This window comes from Danio rerio, chromosome 5, assembly GCF_052040795.2.
Source record: "Danio rerio strain M-AB ecotype USA chromosome 5, GRCz13ab, whole genome shotgun sequence".
NCBI lineage: Eukaryota > Metazoa > Chordata > Actinopteri > Cypriniformes > Danionidae > Danio > Danio rerio.
Window position 1 is genome coordinate 24,648,355 of NC_141025.1, and position 20,719 is coordinate 24,669,073.

General features: G+C 35.0%; 2 protein-coding genes across 4 annotated transcripts; one reads left to right on the forward strand and one right to left on the reverse strand.

Annotated features, from left to right (window-relative positions):
• Positions 1-93: 93 nt before the first annotated feature.
• Positions 94-12,386, reverse strand: mtmr2 (myotubularin related protein 2). The gene is given in 16 exon segments (NM_131371.1): positions 94-805; positions 3,817-3,993; positions 5,571-5,684; positions 5,770-5,862; positions 6,640-6,846; positions 8,058-8,243; positions 8,322-8,510; positions 8,598-8,747; positions 10,078-10,161; positions 10,285-10,389; positions 10,707-10,811; positions 10,905-10,999; positions 11,095-11,158; positions 11,310-11,333; positions 11,426-11,486; positions 12,216-12,386. Coding segments are annotated over 16 exon segments (1,863 nt in total). The 5' UTR covers positions 12,260-12,386; the 3' UTR covers positions 94-640.
• A 402-nt stretch (positions 12,387-12,788) lies between these two features.
• gjb1a (gap junction protein beta 1a) lies at positions 12,789-20,543 on the forward strand. 3 transcript variants are annotated; one of them, XM_087251149.1, is made up of 3 exons: positions 12,789-12,937; positions 14,585-14,820; positions 19,379-20,543. In XM_087251149.1, exons 2-3 carry the CDS (start codon positions 14,622-14,624, stop codon positions 20,113-20,115), a joined length of 936 nt encoding a protein of 311 aa, XP_087107275.1. In that variant the 5' UTR covers positions 12,789-12,937; positions 14,585-14,621; the 3' UTR covers positions 20,116-20,543. The 3 variants fall into 3 exon arrangements, with proteins under 3 accessions (XP_087107275.1, NP_001349358.1, NP_571886.2); NM_001362429.1 differs by lacking the exon at positions 12,789-12,937 and having other exon boundaries at positions 14,649-14,820; NM_131811.3 differs by lacking the exons at positions 12,789-12,937; positions 14,585-14,820 and adding an exon at positions 17,107-17,239.
• The last annotated feature ends 176 nt before the right edge of the window (positions 20,544-20,719 follow it).

Here is a 20,719-nt window from a genome sequence, read left to right on the forward strand (position 1 = left end):
AAAACTATACAAAAGCATATCTTTGCTCACTAATAACTGCATGTAAATATAGTAATTATGCATCTTTACATGAACAAAACACACCAAGCATTATTTAGACCCACATTCTGCAAGTGTTTTATTGCTGTGGATTAGCACTGCCATTAAATTAGTGTCAAAACACTTTGTTAATGTCTAAGCAAAAGTTAGATTATAGAGCATATTCTATAACATGATTAGATAGTGTCCTTTTAAACAAGCCCTAGAAAGTTTGCAATTTCAAGTAGACACGTAAAACCCTGAAGAAGGAAAGACTCACCTCCACTTCCCTCCGCACCGCGATGACGCAGGCAGAATCTCAGTGACATCACAATACTTTGGTCATGTGATGCTCAGTCGCAGAGTTCAACTACATACAGCTTATAGAGTAATGTTTCTAACATGTATTAATGCTTCCCTAGTCTCAATAAATGTATTAATATAATACCAGTATCAAACAGTTTTAGTGATTAAAAGCATCATCCATCCAGCCAGCTGGTAGCAGCGAGGTGAATGTTAGTGTGTGGATGTACATCAGTTGCGCATCACTGCATGTAACAGGAGAACCGCGTGTAGCTCACGTGGTGTGTGAAGGATCTACATTCATCAGTCTGTGGAGTGCTTAAACGAAGGTTTGCACCGGGGTGATGGAGCGTGTAGGAGAGCCTGCCCTCTCGGAGGATGAGGAGGCCGTTCGGCTGGACACCTCACGCTGCAGCTCCTCAACTCTCTTCTGAAGCTCTGCACGCTTCGCTAGCAGCTCTTTGTAGCGCTGATGGACAGGCTCCTAAAACGCAGTTGTAAATCACACTTTCAATACCAGGGACAGACAACACAAGCCATTTACAACTAATTATTAAAGTTCATGAAGGCATAGTTCCAACAGTTCATCAAAGATGTAGGACAGGGGTGCCCAAACTCGGTCCTGGAGGGCAGGAGTCCAGCTAAGTTTAGTTCCAACCCCAATCAGACACACCTGGGCTAGCTAATCAAGCTCTTACTAGGCTTTCTAGAAACATCCTTGCAGGTGTGTTGAGGCAAGTTGGAGCTAAAATCTGCAGGACACCAGACCTCCAGCACCGAGTTTGGACACCTCTAATGTAGGTGAATCTTTAGCAGAAACTGGTGCTTAGTGATTCATATATCATTGTGAATTAATGGTTAAAACAACATATGCAGGCAACAGAAAAATAATGGAACACTCTACTTTAGTTTTGGAAATAGCCTCATTTTACAACTTTTTTAATAACCTTAGAGTAAAAAAGTTGAGTTTGACCAGTTTTTATTCCATTCAGCCTGTGTCTGACAGGAGGACTTTTAGCTTAGCATAAATCATTAAATTGGATTGGAACAAAAATACTAGTGAACATCTCACAAAAAATAATAATTAAGTTTTGATCATAATCCTATTAAAATCTAGACTCTTCTGCAGTTACAAAGACAGGTGGAAAGCGAAAAGTCGCTATTTTCTAGTTTAATATGTCCTGAAACTATTGACCTTATTCTAAAATGCGGAAGTGCGCCTGTTTTCGCGATTGTCTTAGAACTTCCGATTCAGTCGCCTATGGGAGAAACGACTAGGAATAATAAACAGCAGAAAACGGTCAAACTACTTGCTCTACAAACAAATGTTTGCATGACTATACAGACCAAGTAGAATAATATAATATGAAAATATCAAACTGCAACATCAAGCAGCGTAACGAGCAGTTTTTAACGTCAAAAAATAAATGGAAGTGAATGAGACCGGTAGTCTCAAGCCAAAAAGATTCAATTGGCAGTGCCCGCTCGTTGGCGGAAAATAAGGTGAATACTCTCATTCTGGCGTAATAATCAAGAAACTTTACTGCTGTACCATGGCTGTAGCAGGCGGAATGATATTAGGCCAGAATGAGAGATCTGTTATCTTTTTTTTAACACTTATGCCGAGTTCAGACTGAGTCATTTTAGCCCCGATTTTGACTCGCCGACAGTTTTTGAGAAATCGCCGACAAATGCCTGTAATCACATGCAAATCAGTGCTCGTTCACGCAAGTAACAATCACACAGTGAACTATCAAAGTCAATAAGACTGAGTTGAACTATCAACTATCAAAATGAGAGAATCGCTGATGAGTTGCCGTTGCCTGTGAGATATTTGACATGCTAAATATCTGAAGCTGTCAGCGATTCAAGTCATGCCGTGTGAAATGAGTTTTGACTGAAAGAAACACCGGCGATCACCTACAGCCAATGAGAGAGAGCAGCATTCACTAGTGTGTGTACCTGCAGGCCAGTGGGAGGTTGTTAATTAATTTTAAAATCATCTCATTTTAAAATTATTTGGACCCAAAAAATGGAGGAAAAACTAGTGGGAATTTGGCAGGAGCACCCATACAAATCAAAACAAGCAATATCAAAACCAAGCAATAAAACGCTAGCCCAAATAATCATGCTATCACGAGACACGATTACGTTAAAAAATCATGCAGTCTGAACTCGGCATTAGACTGTGTTCCAAATGCCACACTATGCACTTATGCACTATGTACTTTTGCACTTACACTCTCAACAGCATAGTATATTCCCATATAAAGTTTTTTACTAAGCGGAAATCAAACCGTTTCCCTAATGACGTTTGACAAATTAGCTAAATAAACGAACAAATAATACCTGCCATGAGTATAACCGCATTCACCTTTGGGAGGCGGTAAAATCACTCTCGAAAGACAACTCTGCTTTCACAATCCTAAATAAATTATCCAACATCAGAGCCCGAAAGCTGCAACCGTTGAGTATGTGAAGTGTCCAGTTCAACTCAATTTTTCCTTTTTTTTTTTTGCTTTAATTATTTTTTCCCATTTTTTAAATTTGTATTTAATATTTTTCTCTAACATATACATTCGGCTGTACTAGTTTCTGGACAGTTATTGTCAGATATTTTGTTAGATAAGCTCCAGATTTGGCTTTAGTACTGACTAACTCAATCTACATGCACAAATATAATATTGTATAGCTTCCTATTAAAAATATGAATTTTAAAAAGTGGTCTGTGAGGGGTGTACTCATATGCCGAGCACTGTATAAGAACTACCAGACTTTTAATGTCTGTAATAGACCTTTTAATATTCCAGAAATTTCATGACCCATGGAAAACCTGACATTTTTACCATTAAACCACAACTTCTGCATACTACCTGCATCCTTGTAATGTAATAATAATAATAATAATAATAAAATAGTGCTGCCAAAAGATTAATTTTGGTTAATCACATCCAATATAAAAGTTATGTGCTATACACACAGTATGTGTGTGTGCTGTCCATATTTACTATGTATATAGATAAATTCACACATGCATGTCTATGAGTATATATCTAAAATATTTGATCTAATACAAGTATAAAATGTAAATATTTCTGTTTTGTATATATATATACATATGTATATACAGTATATATATATATACAGTAAGTATGTATGTATATATATATATATATATATATATATATATATATATATATATATATATATATATATATATATATATATACACACACACACAGTATTATATTTGTATTATGTAGTTTCAGCGCATTTACATACACACACACATATGCACATATACATACCTATACACACACACATAAATAAATATACATTACATACACTAAAATATAATTTTATTGTGAATGCAATTTATTAAAATTACTCATTTAAAAGCCCTAAAAGTGTATGCTACTATTTATGGACACAAGCTAAAGAAATGCTGGGTTTAATGATCTGTTCCTGTTAAAACATCTGTTCACATGTGTGTACCTGTGGCCGCATACGAGGATTCCAGCGTATGTAGTAGGAGACCCATAGCTGCAGGTGTCGAATACCCACAGTGGGGAACAGCACATGAGAAGAGTAGTGCACGTACAGCGGATTCACAAACTCCTCCAACTGACTGTTCACAAATGACCAGAGAGAGACAGTGCGCTTCGGGATTTCCTAAAGACAAAGACAGACATTCCCTTAGACCAATACACATTCATTTCCTGCTTTTACATTTAGCGTTTAGTACACTTTGTTAAATATCTTAATTCAGTGACCATGCTTAAATATGACAGACATTTTAATAGAAATATATTTAAAATTTAAATATATTAACCAAAAAATGCTCAAAACACAATTAAAAAGATTAAGAAAAATAAGGTTAAGTTTATAAAGCATTTACCAAATGATCAGTCAGATAAACATATAATCTATAAATAAACAACAAATAATAAAAAATAAACATTAACTGAAATAAAAAATAATGTTAAACACACACACATATACATATATATTAGTGATGTAACGCATCACAAATCTCATGGTTCGGATCACATAAGAATTTTAGTCATGGATCGAACCATTTTTCGGATCAGCCAAAAAGGGGAGAAGACAAATGTCATTTGCTTTCCATTTATTACAAAAACAGTATTGCAAGATACTTTTAGTTTTAACAAACAGAACTAAGAACTGTAATTTTATTAAAAATTAAACAAAGAAATAATCAGCAGAATAAAAATAAATAGTAGCAGAGAATTTTTCACACTACTGAATATTTCACTACTACTGTTGATGATAACGCTAAATGTAGAAATCTAACAATATAATTTGTACAACAATTTTTATTGTTAGTCTAATTTTCAATAAATGATTCAGTTATTCACTCACAAACTTCATGTTTCATTGCTAGATGTGTCATTTTTTTAGGAATTATTTAATGGCATATTTTGGATGGCCAGTACTTCTGTATTATTTGACTTTGTAACTTCATAACTGACTCATAAGACTAAAGATGGAATTTGTTAGGATTAATAAACATGTGCAAATCACCATCATTTATAATTGCGTGGGTGTTGAGATCCCAAACTTTTAATGGGTAATAGTGCAGCTTACACTGAATGCATTAATGCAGGCTAAACAAGTAGAAACACTTTAATAAAACCCACCACATCCAGAATAACCCACCACAACTTTTTCCATCATCATTATATTTTACAGGAAAGCCTAAATGCATGTGACTTGAATGACGCAAGAGGCAATCTTTTTGTAATCGTTACAAATTTACAATTAATCTACTAGTAAAGAATCTGCGGGTTCTGAACCATGGGTTGAGATCTGTACGAAGCACGGATCAACCGTGATCCATTACATCTGAAATGTGTGTGTGTGTGTGTATATATATATATATATATATATAGACACACACACACACACACACACACACACATATATACATACATACATACATACATACATACATACATACATACATACATACATACATACATACATACATACATACATACATACATACATACATACGCACGCACGCACGCACGCACGCACATTCATGTACACATTAAAATTACCAAAGCAATTGTCAAAACACAAAATACTAAAATGCTAACATTATAAGAGTAAAACGGGGAACTATTAACTATTAAATAATCTAGAATATTACATCAATGCTAGATACTAAAATAATGCTTTGATGTTCCTATTGCAGATATGTCCAATAGTACGTTTGCACTTACTTCTTTGAGTCTTTGCTGTTCACTGTTACACAGAAACGTGCCAAATAGGCAGCTGTAGAGGTGATCCAGTATTGTAATGAGGAAATACTCATTGAACTCAAAAGCTGCTGGAAACTAAACACAGAGATAAACACTTGTTACTTTTGCAGATCAGACCATATCAATACATTGAAAAGAGGTGTTGCTCTGTTAAACTCACCTGTCTTGTCATCTGCCACACACAGTCAATGAACTGCAGGAAGATTGGAGAGCGATCTACATCTGTGTGATTTTTATCACCGTGACCCACTCGCTATACACACAAATGAGGCCAAACAAGCAATAAAACAATTATTGACAATGAACAAACAGAGGGGTCATGAACTACTGTTCATGTACTGTTCTCTGAGATTTACTAAAAGGGTAAAATTATCAAGAATGTTGCATCTAAATGTAAAAGTAATTTGACTATTTTGTTGTGCTGGTTTTAACCCTAATCAGAATCTTCAGTTTGAATGGCTATGGCAGACTGTAGACTCAGAAGCAAACTCCCACGGTCCTAAACGGTTGACAGTTTTGCCTATTAACATGGCTGTACATGGGTGAACTAATGGCCCGTTTCCACTGAGTGGAACACAGTGAATATATATCATGTCAAATATCAGACTTGGTCTTTTTCGCTTAGTTTTTACTAAACAATTTGTATTTATTGTATATTAACATGCCTCTTGTTGTGTTTTTATAATTCATATGCACTCAGGGTCTGAGAGTGATGTCATTTTAATTATCTGTAGGTCTACATGTGTCAGAATTGGCAATAAAGCTGACTTTGACTGTGAAATAATAATAATGCAAAATATAGTTACAGTTTACTTTAACTGTTCTGAATTTAAATATTCCCTCTATTTCTCAAGACTTAAAACAGCTGTAAAGTTAAATAGTGGGCAACAAATGTATAAAAATGAAACCTTCTTTCACAATTTGAGCTTGATAAAGCGTTGCATATTCTTTTAATATAAACATACAATCATAGACTTTTAGGGATTTGCATAATTAGATCCATGTCATCTAAGCTAGTCAGTTGACTAACCTGTTGGAAGCGATGTCCGAAACTGAGCCACTCTTTCTCCACCAGTATCTGAAAGCCTCGAATGGTTCTGTAGTGCGAGTCCAGCATGATGAGGGCCAGTGAGGTGAGCTGAGCGGTTCTGTCCCAGCCATCACTGCAATGAACCACCACTGACGTCTTCCCAGACTCCACTTTGTCAGCTATTCTTAAAGCGCCTGCTAGAATCAACTATCGCACACACAAACAAACAAACAAACAAACAAACAAACACAATCAGTTCATCAGTTCACCAAAAAATTCTGCTATCGATTATGCCAAGTTCACACTACATGATTTTCAAATTTGTCAGATAGGAGGTTAAACACAGCATAAAATGACTATAGGAAGAAACACTGACAGCTCTGCCTGGGTCGCACATGATTGCTTTATCCATTAGTCCACTTGAAAGAGTCAATGAAATGAGTGAGTGAGTTAGAGCACTCGAATTGATAAATCCCTCAGAAGAATTTGATTTTCAACTTCCTGTTCAGACCCTGTTATAGATTTTTTTTAGAGAGTTGTCTAATAGGAATGAAACAAAGACTTTGATTTGTGTTATATATACATATACAGTATAAATACAATGTTGCATTAATAAAATAATACTTTAATTTAAAACTTACACCAATAAGATTTTGCTTTTGATACCATCCTGTGGTCATATATGTAATTTCCTTTGGCGCGAGAACCTTCACTGTGCATTGTTTTTTTTTTTCTTGATGTTTCATGTACATGGGTAGTAGACTCACTTTTGCTGTGCATTGTGGGATTGATTCAATGCAATTTAAAATGTCTGCTATGATTTCATACACCACAAGAAATGCCTGCTCCCTCAAAAATATTTGAGGGTATAGGGGTGATTTCAGATAGAGCCCTTGTTTTAAAGCCAAACACGCATGAGGACACAAGATCAGACATGAAATCAGAGTTCTTGAGAGGGATGGAAACTGTACCTCACTTTGGTAGACTACAGCTTATAAGAAACATTAAAAAGACAAGAGTACTCCTGCCAAAGTTTTTCCAAACTTTCCCCCATTTTTAGATCCAAATGGACTGAGAAAAAGGCTTTCTCTGAACCAAATCCATGTTTCAAATTTGGGCTAAAATTGTGCATTGCAAAGGAGTTACTCATCCTACACTTGGTCTAAAGCTGTATACGTTTCTCTTTTCTGCATGACACAAAAGAAAATGTTACTGTATGAATAATGTTCTAATCCCTTGTTAGTCTCCATTGACTTCCATACTATTTTTTATTTTTATTTTATGGAAGTCAATGGGAGCCATCAACTTTGTGTTTCCCAACATTCTTCAAAATAACTTATTTTGTGTTTATTTGGAATGGTGAGTAAGTTTTCCTTTAGTATAAGAGAAACGTAATGAAGAGATCCCTTTAGTCACACCTTTATATGCTCCAGCCAGTGTGTGGACTCGAGGTTGGACAGCCAATGGGATTCCTCGATGTTTGGATAGACGACCTCCTTAAGTTTTCGCAGTGACTCGCGCATAACATGAATGTTATGGATATCCAGAAACACCAGCTCAGCATTCTGATAAGCATCTTCACTCTCAAACCCACCTCCTTTCATCTGAAACACATGCAGAAGCTGTCACTCAAAGTTTCACTTTCATCCAAAACACATTTTGGAAAGAAACTGACTGTTTACCTTGTTTGCTGCAGCATTCACACTGGGCCTGGCGTCGAATATGAACAGTTTGTGCGACTGCGCGTTTGCATCCATGATGGCCTGAAGGAGCTTCTCATCCTCTTTGCAGCGTCGTCCGTTCTGGCCCACCATTGGCTGACTGGAGCGAACCACCGCAGCCTGACTCTCAGGATGGATCCATGAAAGCACCTAGAGTATAATGAGCCAGCAGTGAGGATGAAGAATATCATACACAGACTGAAACGAGAACAATCAGAAATGCTTAATGACACTGACTGGAATGCGTCCTTTGGCCCTGAAGCTGGAGACACGGCGCAGTTCATCGTCAGTGATGGTTACTGGCACAACTAGAGTCGCTGGGTACGAATCACACAGCTCATAGTGATCATTTAATTTGGAGATCCTCCAGCTCTCATTCGGGAGACCCTACACACACACAGTTGTATTTAAGACAGATGAATAATTTTTTTGTAAAGTGATGCTGATGATTTAGCTGTGTTGGATGTATATAACACCATCTTCTTATTTTACAAATATTGAATGAGCTAAAGATAAGCATTAATAATCTTATTATTTAATGTTGTTGATATTTTTATTATTTAATATTGGTACAGTGAGGTGCTTTAAAAAATATTTGATTCCAATTTTGACGTAAACTCAATTGAAACATGAAGAGAAGGCAGGATGTAAAGTAGCCCCTCCCCCTTTTCAAAAACAGCCAATAGCATTCTGTTTTCTCACAGCCAGAGAGAGTGGTTGAGCTCAAGCACATCATTCATTAATTATTAAATTATTATTTAAAATCCTTTTATTAATCAGGGGTTGCCAGCATAAGTTTATGACCTCACAGCTGCAACCCAGCACTGGGAAACACCCATACACTCTTACATTCACACACATACACGAGGACCAATTTAGCTTATTCAATTCATCTATAGCGCTGCGCATGTCATTGGACTGTAGTGGAAACCGGGGCACCCGGAGAAAACCGACGCGGAAACATGCATACTCCACACAGAAATGCCAACTGACCCAGCCGGGGCAGAAACAAGTGACCTTCTTGCTGTGAGGCGACAGTGCTAACCACTGAACCACTGTGTTGCCTCAAGCACATCAAATGAAAGCCATTTGATTGGTCAAAATTTGATGAGAAACTGAAGTAAGATCATTGATGCAGTTGACAAACTGTTAGCTTTGGATGTAAACATCAGGTTTATATCTTCTAAATGTGAATTGTGTCATTGTTTTTGGGCACACTAGCTTATAAATACCCTTAAAACTAACCTACTGATACTAACATCTAAAAAACTTAATTTTAATTTTACTGAACCTTTTAAAGAAATATATCATTTATATTAGTGATATTAGTGGTAGCATTTAAATAGTCAAAAAACTTTTTTGTAAAATTAATAAATTAAATGGTATGTTAAAAATACATTTATATTGTTTTAATTCCATTTTGATGATCTACCCATCCATCCATCCAAAAAGTATCTATGCACACTCAGCCATCATAAGTAGAAATATTTAAATTAGCATTTATGCAATATTCATAATCAACAGTGCCACATTCGTTGGACAGATTAAAAGCAATTCGATAATAAGAATAACCTAGAGAAAAAAGCAGAGATATTAAATTTACATTACAGCGCTGATCACTTTAAAAGGGTTTATTTTGCAATAAAGACTGGATAACTGTACATCATCACATTCCATACAACCCCAAAACCATGAAAGAAATAAAAACACACTGTACCTGTCTCTTGCATTCAGCCAGAGGATCATACACCTTCCATCCGTTCTCAGGAAACACCTGCTTATACTCGAATGCAAAAAGAGACTAGAGAAAAAAAAAAGAGAAAGGAAAGAGACGGCCAGTGAAATAATGAATTCTAATGCTGAATCAGCAGGGTTTATTGTTTATATAGTGTAGTAACTTATATAATTTGTCTATTTTTCTCACCATGTTGTTTGACACTGGAAAAGCAAACTTCATCAGGACCTCAAACACTGATTTCTTTAGCGAGTCGTCAGGCTCTTTGTGTACAAAACGCAGGTTTCTCATATCCTACAAGACACATATATATACACACTTAGCTATCATGCAATGATGTATCAGGCCACAACAGTTTATTTGCTCACTTTTATTTATTTTTTTATTATTATTACACATTAATAAAGTCATAAATCATATTATACATTTATTTTATACTTTCAGGTGTCCGTTTAACTGTAGTTTTTTAAAATTGAGTTCATTTTTTATAGATTTTTTTATTTAGTTTTAATAAATAAATACATTTTATTTCAGTTAGGAGCAATTTTTACACTTGTTTTGATAAAAAAAAATACATTTTAACACATATTACATGTGAAAATCACAAAGACCTTGCATGCCAAGCCATACGAGACGTCTCCTCTGCCTGTTGCTGCTCCGATCTTCTCTACTCGGCTCAATACTCCCAGGGGAAGATCTAACCCAAACACTGGCTCCTATACACATATATAGAGATTAAAAATTAAGCCAATTTAAAAAAAATACTCTTCAGATGTCATAAATAAACAGCATGCGTGCTTGTCTCTTACCCTGTCAGTGCATCTGAAGAACAGTCTGTAGTTAGTGACGGTCAGACTCCCTCTAATAGGCCCAATGAATGGACAAATGTATGTCACGTCTTTAGCTGTAAACACACACACACACACAATTTAAACACACACAGCACTCAAATCATCAGAACTGCTGATAAAAAGTAGTCAGTATAATGTAGCAAAATACCGGACTCCTGAACCAGTTCCACAGGCAGAAGAGGAAGTTCGCCTTTACTTGGGTCTTTGTACATCTGCGCGCGCACACACACACACACACACACACACACACACACACACACACACACACACACACACACACACACACACACACAAACACAAACAAATCAGCGCACAGAAATTAAAATGTTATTAAACAGTCTGGCTCACATTTCTATTTAATACCTTTTCAATTGGCCTTCCTTTACTCTATAAGCAAGAAAAATAAGAGATGAGTGTTAGTATCAGTAATGATTCAGCACATATATCAGTCTAAAAGGACAGAATAAGAAGAGACTGACCCGCAGCTCTGTGTCTGAAACTTTGGGGCCACTTGAGCGATCAGAGCGGGTCGTAGTGGAGCTGAAGGTACATGAAGATGAAGATTAAAGCACACAATTTTGATTTATTTCTAGCATAAAACAAATAATGTTTGAGGTAAAGTTGGTTTTTATATTCACACATTGAGACTTTCTCATTAAAAATATCATTTCAGAAAAGTTTTCATTGCAAATTCTAAATAGTGAAATCATATTAGCAGCCAATGAATATTAAAGTACAACACTGTCCACAGTCAGTTGAATAGTGCTAATGTTGTTTTAAAGTCATATTTACATGTAGTTTTAGTCAACTATCCAAAAAACCAAGGTAAACAATATAGGGAGCAAGTCACAAGGTGTCAATGAACTAATGTGCGAAAATTAAACCAACTTGACCTCAATCAAATGCTAAATGATAAAGACTGACAGCTTCAGTCTTCACCACCGTTACCATTACATCCTTAATTCTATACAAAAAAAATGAGTTTTGTCATTCTGCTACCATCTGTTTTCTGTACAACAGAATAAAGAAATTCATACATGTTTAATAAATATAGGAGTGAGCAAATAATGACAGAGTTCAATGTGTAAATGAGCAAACCTATCTGACAGATGAATGATCAAAGTTAGATTCTGTGCTTGTCAAGAACCTTCAAGACTTTAATAAGGATTTCCGGGAAGCGTTTTCATCAGAAATGTTAGTGAAATTAACATTTAAACCAGTCAAACCGTTTTGTGTATATTTTAAAGAGTATTTGAATGTTTTAGGTACCTGCACAGCGACTCCACACTGTCCACACTTGCGCTCTCCTCCATTCCGAAATAACCCTAACCGCGGCGCTGATAAACTTATTAAGCTAACTTTACTTCAGCAATTTAGTGACTGATTAGTGCGGAAACTCAGTGAACACAAACAGCGGAAGCTGCCATGTCTTCCCACAATTCCTCTAGGTGGGGCTGGGCGTGCGCGTTCTCGCGTTTTTGCCCGTCTGCATGTGCGCGTGACTGTGGATCACCTTGTGGGGACCTTTGGGAAGTGAATAAATGCACGTAAAAACAGCCCAATTTACTTTCTTTTCCAATGAAAAACTGAAAACTAAAGAAAGGAAACTAAGGAATGCCATTTCTATTAGTTAAAGATAATGCTTAATCTACAGTCATTGTATATATTAATTTATTGTCTAAAACGAATTCACATCAAAAACAAGCTTACCACAAACTGAAATACTTTCTTTTAAATTGAAGGTGCCCTGATTCAAACATTAAAAAACAACAACACAAATCATCACAGTTAAACAAAACACTCATTATCACAGGAATGTCATTATGCACTGCAAGACCCAACGGTCAACTTTATTAAATGAAATGAGTGCAGTTAACTCAAAATTGACTAAAAGTTAATTCTACTCATTTGAAAAGAGTTTTGAACTTAGTTTTGAAGGTAATGAGTTAATTAAATACCTCATTACTTCAACTTAAATGGAGTTAAATGGAGTAAGTTCACAGTAGTCGTATAGATTAGTTTTTTTAAATGTTTTGTCTAGCAATCGAGTTTCTCAAATGGTTTGAGTTGTCTTAACTTATTGGTTTTGCAGTACTCAGTTGGTTTAAGTTCTCTTCATTCATTGGGTTTTACTGTGCTCAAGTTGCTTATTTTACTCAAATAGATTAAGTTCACAGTACTCATTAGGATTAGTTTTTAAACTTAAATGGTTTTTTGCAATCGGTTTTCTCAAATAGTTTGAGTTACCTTCACTTTTTGGGTTTTACAGTGTGCTAAATTATAGACCATTTTTGTGAAACAATTTTCCATAGACCATTTTTTCCATAGACCATTTTTCGTGAACATTTCATGCTTGTTATCAAACTATTTCATAACTGTAACAAGAGGCAATTCAATCATAAACTATTGTTAAAACAGCTATCTTAACATCATTTATCAATATGTGGCTCTTTTTGGATTCTCAGAAGCTAACTAAAATGTAAAAAAGGAAAAATAAAAGATTTTTTTCTGAACATTTCCAGTTATTTAAGGTTTTCCCTTTACTCATTGAATAAAAGTGTCATTAAGCAATTAATAAACTTTTTTTTAAATATCTAAATTTTATTAACTAAATAACTTTTTAAATTTAAACTACTATACTATTTTAGAGTTTTTGCTTTAATGCATAATTCTATGCTCCTACTGTGCAGTTAAAGTCAGAATTATTAGCCCCCCTTTGAATTATTAAACATATTTCCTAAATGATGTTTAACAGAGCAAAGAAATTTTTACAGTATGTATAACAATATTTTTTCTTCTAGAGAAAGTCTTGTTTGTTTTATTTCGGCAAGAATACAAGCAGTAATTAATTTCTTAAAAAAAAAATTTTAAGGTCAAAATGATTAGACCCTTTAAGCTATTTTTTTCGATAGACTACAGAACAAACCATCATTATACAATAACTTGCCCAATTCTAACCTGCCTAGTTAACCTAATTACCCTAAATTTATTAAATTTAGCTTTAAATGTCACTTTTTATTTGTTTATTTATTTATTTTTTTACTTGTATGGAAGTGTCTTGAAAAATATCTAGTAAAATATTAGTTACTGTCATCATGGCAACGATAAAAATAAAACAGGTATTAGAGATAAGTTATTCAAACTGTTATGTTTAAAAATGTGTTGAAAAAAATCTGTTTACCGTTAAACAGAAATTGAGGAAAAAATAAACAGCGGGCTAATAATTCATGGGGGCTACTAACTCTGACTTCAACTGTAGCTAAACATTAGCTGTAAATTTGGTTACAAAAATAAAGAATAGCAAAGCTCAATGTCAGCAAATCTCAGATAAAGGTAGATAGACTGGTAAGCCTACTTTCTGGCAAGTATTCAGAATTAAGCTCAATTCAAGTTTGTTATAAATCCAGATAATTCTATAAACATCAATCATAAAAACAGAAACTAATGCTTAATGTTTGTGTGCTGTTAATTGTCTAGTTTTGTTGAACAAGTATACTTTTTTGTATGCAAACTATCCCACATGTCCAAACTGACATGTTTGCAGCAATGATTGTGTTGAAAGAGAAGCTATGAAGAAACTTGTGTGTGAGTTGGTGTATGTTCATGTGTGCATTATTTGTACATAATTTGCGTCACAGTGTCTGCTGGTGGGTGTGCGCCTTGGATCTGATCTGAATGGTTAAGGACCGCCAGCACAAGCATCTTTTGTGTGGAGATGTTTGTAGTGGGGTGAGTAACAGCGTGACACGGGTGATTAGCAATGCAAAGCTCCGGTGCTGCGCCATAATCTGCACTGGGGAAACATCAACCCTTTCCTGTGCGACTTCTCTTTCGCCACATCTTCTCTTCTCCTCAGGGACCTCACCAACCGCAGGTAAACATCAGCAAAAATACCCACCCTATCAAATACAGTACTAAACCTACCAATTAAACCCTGTCATAATCAACTACCAACCATGTTCAAACCAGCAACCCAATAATCAACCATCTACCGAACCAGTGAAGCCAGCAATCAAACACCTATCTAATTCCTCATTTAGAAAGTTTACAAACCACTCACTGTTAATGAAATGTTCTGATAGATCAAATATATTATTTCATAACACCACTCATGGAAAAGTAAAAGTGTGTATTTAAAGAGATGATGTTGTACAGTATTTCAGTACTTTTATTAATCTCTGTAATGACAGTCATTATTGTATTTCACTAAAACAATAAAACACAAGCATCACCTTACTAACAGATGTAAAACAAATCTATATTATAAAGAAACATGCTTTGAAAGATATATATTGAAGACATCTCATATTTACAGTTACTGAAGACTTTTTAAAATATATATGTATTGTTTTTAGGACAACACTTTTTATTAATCTATTTGCATAATAAGAACTAATGAATATGAATAAATATTGCTGGCCTAAATATTTAAGTTCTTAAATTAACTTCAAAATAAGTCATTTCATCTTACATAAAATGAAACTGACTTAAATCTAACACTGTAAAAAACTCTGCTTTAATATTTCAGTCAAATGAACTTTTCTAGTCATCTCAACCTGCATCAATCAAACAAACTAAAAATATTAAGCTAACCTTTGTAAAATTAAAATAAAAAACAATAGTTGAAGCCTGATTTTTTTTTTAATAAGTTGAAGCAACATACATATATTTGTTCTCTTGACAGTTTGTCATTAAGCATTTTACTGCGCACACTGTAAAAAAAAATCCTGGTTGCCTTAAATTTTTAAGCTGAATCAAATTAACCTTATGAGTCAATTGAACTTGTATTATGTTAAACTGACTTAAAATTAGCTTGTGCAACTTATAAATAATATATATAAATATATATGTTCTAACATGTAAAATATAAGTTAGAACATGATTAACTTCATTTAATAAGTTATAATGACCTAAAAACACTGTAAAAAACAAAAAACTTAACTTAAAATTTGAAGACACAATCTTCAGGACATTTTTGAGTTGACTCAACTTTCAACCCAATTAATGCACTTGACTTGATTCAATTTGAGTAAATTCAAAAATGTCCTGAGGTTGCATTAAAAGTTTAAATTGTGTCAACTTTTTTTTACAGTGCATATGCATATTTTTTACAGGGCTAATTGATTATATAATATTTTACAATGTATGAATGGTATTAAAAATGGTTAACTTAAATCAATTTTTTTTTTTTTTACAATTTATGAGTATGTAATGTTAAACATTAATATAATATCATATATTAAACTACATTAATGAACAAAGTAAACATAAAATGCATTTTAAGCATCATCACTTTGATGTACAGTTGAAGTCAGAATTATTATCCCCCTGAATTATTAGTCCCCTGTTTATTTTCCCCCAATTTCTGTTTAAGGAAGAGAAGATTTTTACAACACATTTCTAAACATAATACATTTAATAACTCATCTCTAATAACTGATTTTTTTATCTTTGCCATGATGACATTAAATTATATTTGACTAGATATTTTTCAAGACACTTCTATAAAGCTTAAAGTGACATTTAAAGGTTTAACTAGGTTAATTAGGTTAACTAGGCAGGTTAGGGTAATTAGGCAAGTTGTTGTATAATGATGGTTTGTTCTATAGACTATCGACAAAAAAAATAGCTTAAAAGGGGCTAATAGTTTTGACCTTAAAATGGGTTTTAAAAAATTTAAAACTGCTTTTATTCTAGCCGAAATAAAACAAATAAGACTTACTCCAGAGGTCAAACTATTATCAGACATACTGTGAAAATGTCCTTGCTCTGGTAATATCACTTGGGAAATATTTAAAAAAGGAAAAAAAAATGTAAAGGCGGTTTAATAATACGAAATTCAACTCTATTTCATATGGCTGTGTATTATTGTAAGTCATTGTCAGCATATTTCTTACCGTTGCCCTTCTAAACTCACTAAAACTCGAGTATTAAAATAATGGACTGTTTGTTAGGTCAATGTCAAATCTGAGTCAAAAGTGAAAGATGGAAGGTACTTGGTGACCTATATCACACAAACACACTCATCCAAGCACACACACACTTGTTCTGTGACTGAACCTACGCTTTCATTGTGCGATGGGAGGAATGGCATTGGCTGCGAGTTCACCGGTCACATGGGTGGCTCTGCCTTCATAAATGGTCACTGAAAGCTGGAGACACTCCATCTGACAGAAGTACACACACACACACACACAAACACACACACACTGGCACACACCGGAGACACGGCGGGTCTCAGAACCCCTCAACACGGGCTCTGCCCATGCCACTAACACCACCTGCGGAGCCTGGTAATGCTTTCTGCTGCTCTGATGCGGTTTTCTGCTGTAGATGTAGCTGCTTTTTATATGTGTGCTTGCTTTTCTTGTGGAATCTAAATGGTTTTGAGTGCTGTTAGGGAGTAATTAGAGTTTTGAAACATTTGTGCAGGACTTTAAAGGACATCTAAGTTATAGCTTGAATGATATATTTTCTTGTGTTGTGCATTGTTTGTGAAGACCTGAATTTGTAGTTGAATTAGACATGGTTATGATGGTGACTTGATGTGATGATGCACAGTAGTTATGCAATTGCTTCGATGCATGCTATTTAGATATCTTTACATGTTTGCATAGGCCATTTTTCAAATGCTTTTGTTTCGTAAAATGTTTCAATGCTTTTGAAAGAAACATGCTCATGTAGACTGCATTTTGTAAAATAAAAAATAAATACAGTAATATTGTAAAATAGTATCTCATTTTAAAATTATTTAATAATCATTAAAATGTTTAAAGGCTTTGTTTATTATTTTAAGCTCAATTTAAAATGTATTCCCGTGATGATGAATTTTCAGCAGCCATTTATTTCATTCTTCATCAGCCCATGATTGTTCAAAAATAATTTTAGTATTATGCATTAGTCATGAAGGGTCTTATAATTATAAATGTAGAAAACAGATGTGTTGCCTGTTTTTGGTACAAGGATTGATGCATTTTTTAAATATATGTAATACTTTATAATATAGTTTTTCAATAATATATAATAAACATTTGTTTACATTAATGTAACGTGTTAATATTAGCATGCAATGCATTATTACAAATCCATTGGTGATGCAGTGTAAATTTGTATTAATATGAAAAGTAGCCAACATTAACAGAGGACATGCTGGTAAAATATAAGCCAATTGTTCACTAGTAGTTCACATTGACTAATGTTACACCTATAAAGTCTTAAAGGTCTAGGCATGGGCCAGTGTAAGATTCTGATGATATGAAAAACTTGGATACAATTTTCAGGATTTGACGGTATTGTAAATGTCTGGCTAAAAAACTAAAACTTTTTTCCCTTTTGGACACAATATTTTTAATTTTGAGAAACATTTATAGTATTCTGGAACAGTAAAAATATCAGGCTGAATAATAAAAATGAATCATTGACTTCTGCTGTCTTCATTTGTTTTAAAAACACAGATTGCTTTAAAATTAAAAATGGCATCTTTGGATATCTTTTCTGCTGGAGATACTGTTGTCCTAAAAAACTTTATGTTACCATACTTTACATATACCATAGGAACGGTATAGCAGACTATTTTGTTGGTTGTAAAACCTTGACTTTTTCCATCCGTGTTATACCTTCAAAACTATTATCATCCCATGCCAAGATAGTTCACCCCAAAATTAACATTTTACTCATGCTCAAGTGGTTGCAAACCTGAATACGGGTTTCTTTAATAGGTTGAACACAAACAAAGATGTTTTAAAGTAAGTTGGAAACTGTTGACCTCCATAATAAGCAAAAACATATACAATGGAAGTCAATGGTTACTGGTTTCCAGCTTTCATCAAATTTCTTCCCAGCAAACAATTTTGTGTTTAATAGACATCTAGTAGACATCTAAACATAGCCGTCCTGGCTAAAACAAGGCTAAACTTGGGCTTTCAGTGAAAATCTAATAGGCGTTGAACAGCCCTAAACTGGACTAGTGGTCAAATAGACAGATTCGACAGACTTTATATGTATAGTTATTCATTTTTGTTTATTTGATGACTAGTCTAGTGTTGGCCTATTCCTAGTTGTCTATTAGATTTTCACTGACAGGCCAAATTTAGCTTTGTCTTAGCCAAGACGACTATGTTTAGACCTCTATTAGAAACAAAAAATGCTAGCTGGGTCCTTTTGTGTGAAGAGTGAGTAAATGACGACAGAATGTGGAGTTTTGAGTGAACTTAGTAACAGTTCAAAAGTTCACCATTGTTTGAAACACAAATCTTTTATAACGTCGTATCCACACTGTCACTTGTGATCAATGTAACGTGTTCTAGCCCAATAAAACAAAGTATTTCTTGAAAAGAGTTCTGAATGAATAATGGCCACTGTTTTGACCGTGCCTGTGAGTGAGTGTATGTGTGTGTGTTTGACTAACAGTGGACTTTTTCTCTGTCTCTCAGATCTGGAACCAAAAATGAACTGGGCGTCATTTTATGCCGTGATCAGCGGCGTGAACCGACATTCCACCGGCATTGGGCGGATTTGGCTGTCTGTCCTCTTCATTTTCCGGATCCTGGTTCTGGTGGTGGCGGCGGAGAGCGTGTGGGGCGACGAGAAAGCGCATTTCATCTGCAACACCCAACAGCCGGGATGCAACAGCGTGTGCTACGACCACTTCTTCCCGATCTCCCACATCCGACTGTGGGCCCTGCAGCTCATCATGGTCTCCACCCCCGCCCTGCTGGTCGCCATGCACATTGCACACCGTCGGCACATCGACAAAAAGTTGTATCGCCAGGCTGGCCGCACCAGCCCGAAAGACTTGGAGGCGATAAAGAACCAGAAGATGAAGATTACCGGCGCCCTCTGGTGGACATATATGATCAGCCTGCTGTTCCGTGTGTTGTTCGAGTCCGCCTTTATGTATCTGTTTTACATGATTTACCCGGGCTATAAGATGTTCCGGCTGGTGAAGTGTGACTCGTATCCGTGCCCAAACATTGTCGACTGTTTCGTGTCCAGGCCGACAGAGAAAACAGTCTTCACTATATTTATGCTGGCGGTGTCCGGCGTCTGTATCCTGCTCAACATCGCCGAAATCGTCTTTCTTGTGGCGAGAGCAACCAGTCGACATCTCAATAACTCCAAAGATTCCGCTGTGGGAGCCTGGATCTCCCAAAAACTCTGCTCCTTCTAGAAGTGCTCGGCCTCAAGCCTTAAATATGTCACTTAAACGCTTATATTTAACGAGGGTTAACAATGATCCGTGTTGGGTAAAGTTCCTAATATATTACAATCTTAAACGCTGTGTTAATTTTAAAAATAAAAATCAACAACCCACACACATAGAGCGCTTAGGCTGCTTTCATATTGCATACGTCCTTTAAAAAGTAGCTAACAACGTAACACTGTTACTTTTTAAGGTGACTTAAGACTGTAATACTTTTAAAAGTAACTTTACCCAACACTGAATATGTCAGTGATGATGTTTTTATGTGTAACTCAGAATACTTTTTAAATTATGTACATAAGCATTACTTATGACATGTATTTACTGCTGCATGAATATACTTATTTGGTAGCTTAAAAAATTCTACAATGAAATAAAATTGAAACATTAATTTATCTGTGCTCACACATTGAGTTGTATTGCAAATGACTAAGAAAAAACAAATTGTATTGCATTTCTTAACTTCTAATGTTACCAGTTGACACACGCAATGCATTTTTTTCAACACATCTCATAATTTCTAAAATATCAAGCTCTACCAAATGGTTGATATGTCGGTTTATGATAAAAG

Bases quoted from the DNA above. Each gene is read 5' to 3' on its own strand.
- gjb1a (XM_087251149.1), top strand. From the start codon at position 14,622: ATGGTTAAGGACCGCCAGCACAAGCATCTTTTGTGTGGAGATGTTTGT. The intron at 14,821-19,378 runs GTAAACATCAGC...TCTGTCTCTCAG, and splicing joins AGGGACCTCACCAACCGCAG to ATCTGGAACCAAAAATGAAC.